This window comes from Salvia hispanica, unplaced genomic scaffold (genome assembly GCF_023119035.1).
Source record: "Salvia hispanica cultivar TCC Black 2014 unplaced genomic scaffold, UniMelb_Shisp_WGS_1.0 HiC_scaffold_550, whole genome shotgun sequence".
Lineage (NCBI taxonomy): Eukaryota > Viridiplantae > Streptophyta > Magnoliopsida > Lamiales > Lamiaceae > Salvia > Salvia hispanica.
The window spans coordinates 1-1618 of NW_025952301.1; the positions used below are offsets into that span (position 1 = coordinate 1).

Sequence of the window (1618 nt, forward strand, 5' to 3'; positions counted from 1 at the left end):
TTGAGAACTCATGTATTTTCGTATGATTGAAAACCATATTTTTTTAAATTTATTTTGCACAAATTATTGTGAATAAATCGGTTATTTAATATTGTTGGGATAATATGAATTCTAATCCCAATTAATGTATTACGTGTTTAGTGAATATGTATATGCAAACTTATCAAACTCATCTTACGCGTTGATTCGTGGTTTTCATATCAAAACTGATTCTGCCCAAAATATATTTTTTTTTATTCACATGATTTGATTATGTATTGATTATTCTATCGTACTGGTTTATTGTTTCTGTACGACCCTGCGTTGATTGATTTTGTGATTTAATCTGATTAGTTTTGTTCACATAATATATTTGTGAATTGTATTGGATAATTACTTTATTAATTAATGGTTGTTCATTCTATGTGATTATATTTGATATATATTCGCATATGTTGTGTATAAGAATGATTGTTATTATTGCCATATAAAATTTGATTATATTATGTTTATTTTGCAATCACCAAAGTGAGGTAAAATAAGAAGAGTTTATAATCAAATATTTATATGAAAATCTATTTAATCAATTATTCATCATGCTTGTTGTGGCTGTAATGCATATTCATGTTTGTTTGTCATAACGATTCTAGATTCCCAAAGGAAATAGTGTTTTTGTGATGTAACGAACACTAATGGTGGTAATTTTAAATTGGTGATTACCCAAAGGTAACGTTAATTTATTTATTACTCAATTACTGAATTAGTGAATATTGAAAGCATGATGTTTATTATTGTATGCAAAACTGCCCAAAGGAGTTTTTCATAATTATGTCTTATTATATGGATTTTCAAATTAATGTTTGTGTTATTATTCAAAGCTTTATGTGAGCACTCATGTTCTTAATTTTCCCTATAATTGCAGCATCATTTTCTACTAGTTTGTTTACTTCAAACGTTCCCCAACTTAATGGAACCAACTTCTCTGAATGGAAAGAGAAACTTGAGTTCACCCTGGGAGTGATGGACTTAGACCTAGCATTGTTGAATGATAAGCCAACTGATCTTTCTTATGAAAGTAGTTCGGCTGAGATCACTGCCCATAATGCTTGGGAAAAATCTAACAGGCTAAGTTTGCAGTTCATCAGAATGTCTGTTGCCGATAATATTAAGGCAAGCCTCCCAGCGACTGATGTTGCAAAGGAATATTTGCAAAATGTTGAAGATCGCTTCAAAACTGCAGACAAGTCTCTTGCAGGAAAACTTATGAAGGATCTTATTAGCATGCGATATGATGGTTCTCGGACCATGTACGAGCATGTGATGGACATGAACAACATTGCTTCCAAGCTGGGAAAGTTAGGATTACCGGTGGATAAGGGTTTCCTTGTCCAATTCATTCTAACTTCCTTGCCTCCTCAGTATGGGCCATTCCAAATTCACTATAACACTATAAAGGATAAGTGGACTCTAAATGAATTGGGAAATATGTTGGTCCAAGAGGAGGAAAGGCTGAAGGAGCATGGAATGAGTGCATCTCATGCTCACATTGCAACTGAAGGAGCATCTAAGAAAGTTGGGAATATGCCGGACAAAGGCAAGAAACGTGCACCTCCCAAAAGGAATGTGAACTCTCAAACCA

General features: G+C 33.0%; 1 protein-coding gene across 1 annotated transcript; it reads left to right on the forward strand.

The window, feature by feature from the left end:
* Positions 1-901: 901 nt before the first annotated feature.
* Positions 902-1602, forward strand: LOC125199548 (the record flags this gene model as incomplete). Its single annotated transcript, XM_048097533.1, has 1 exon — positions 902-1602. A coding segment is annotated over one exon (701 nt), but the record flags the coding sequence as incomplete, so codon positions are not given.
* Between the last annotated feature and the right edge of the window lie 16 nt (positions 1603-1618).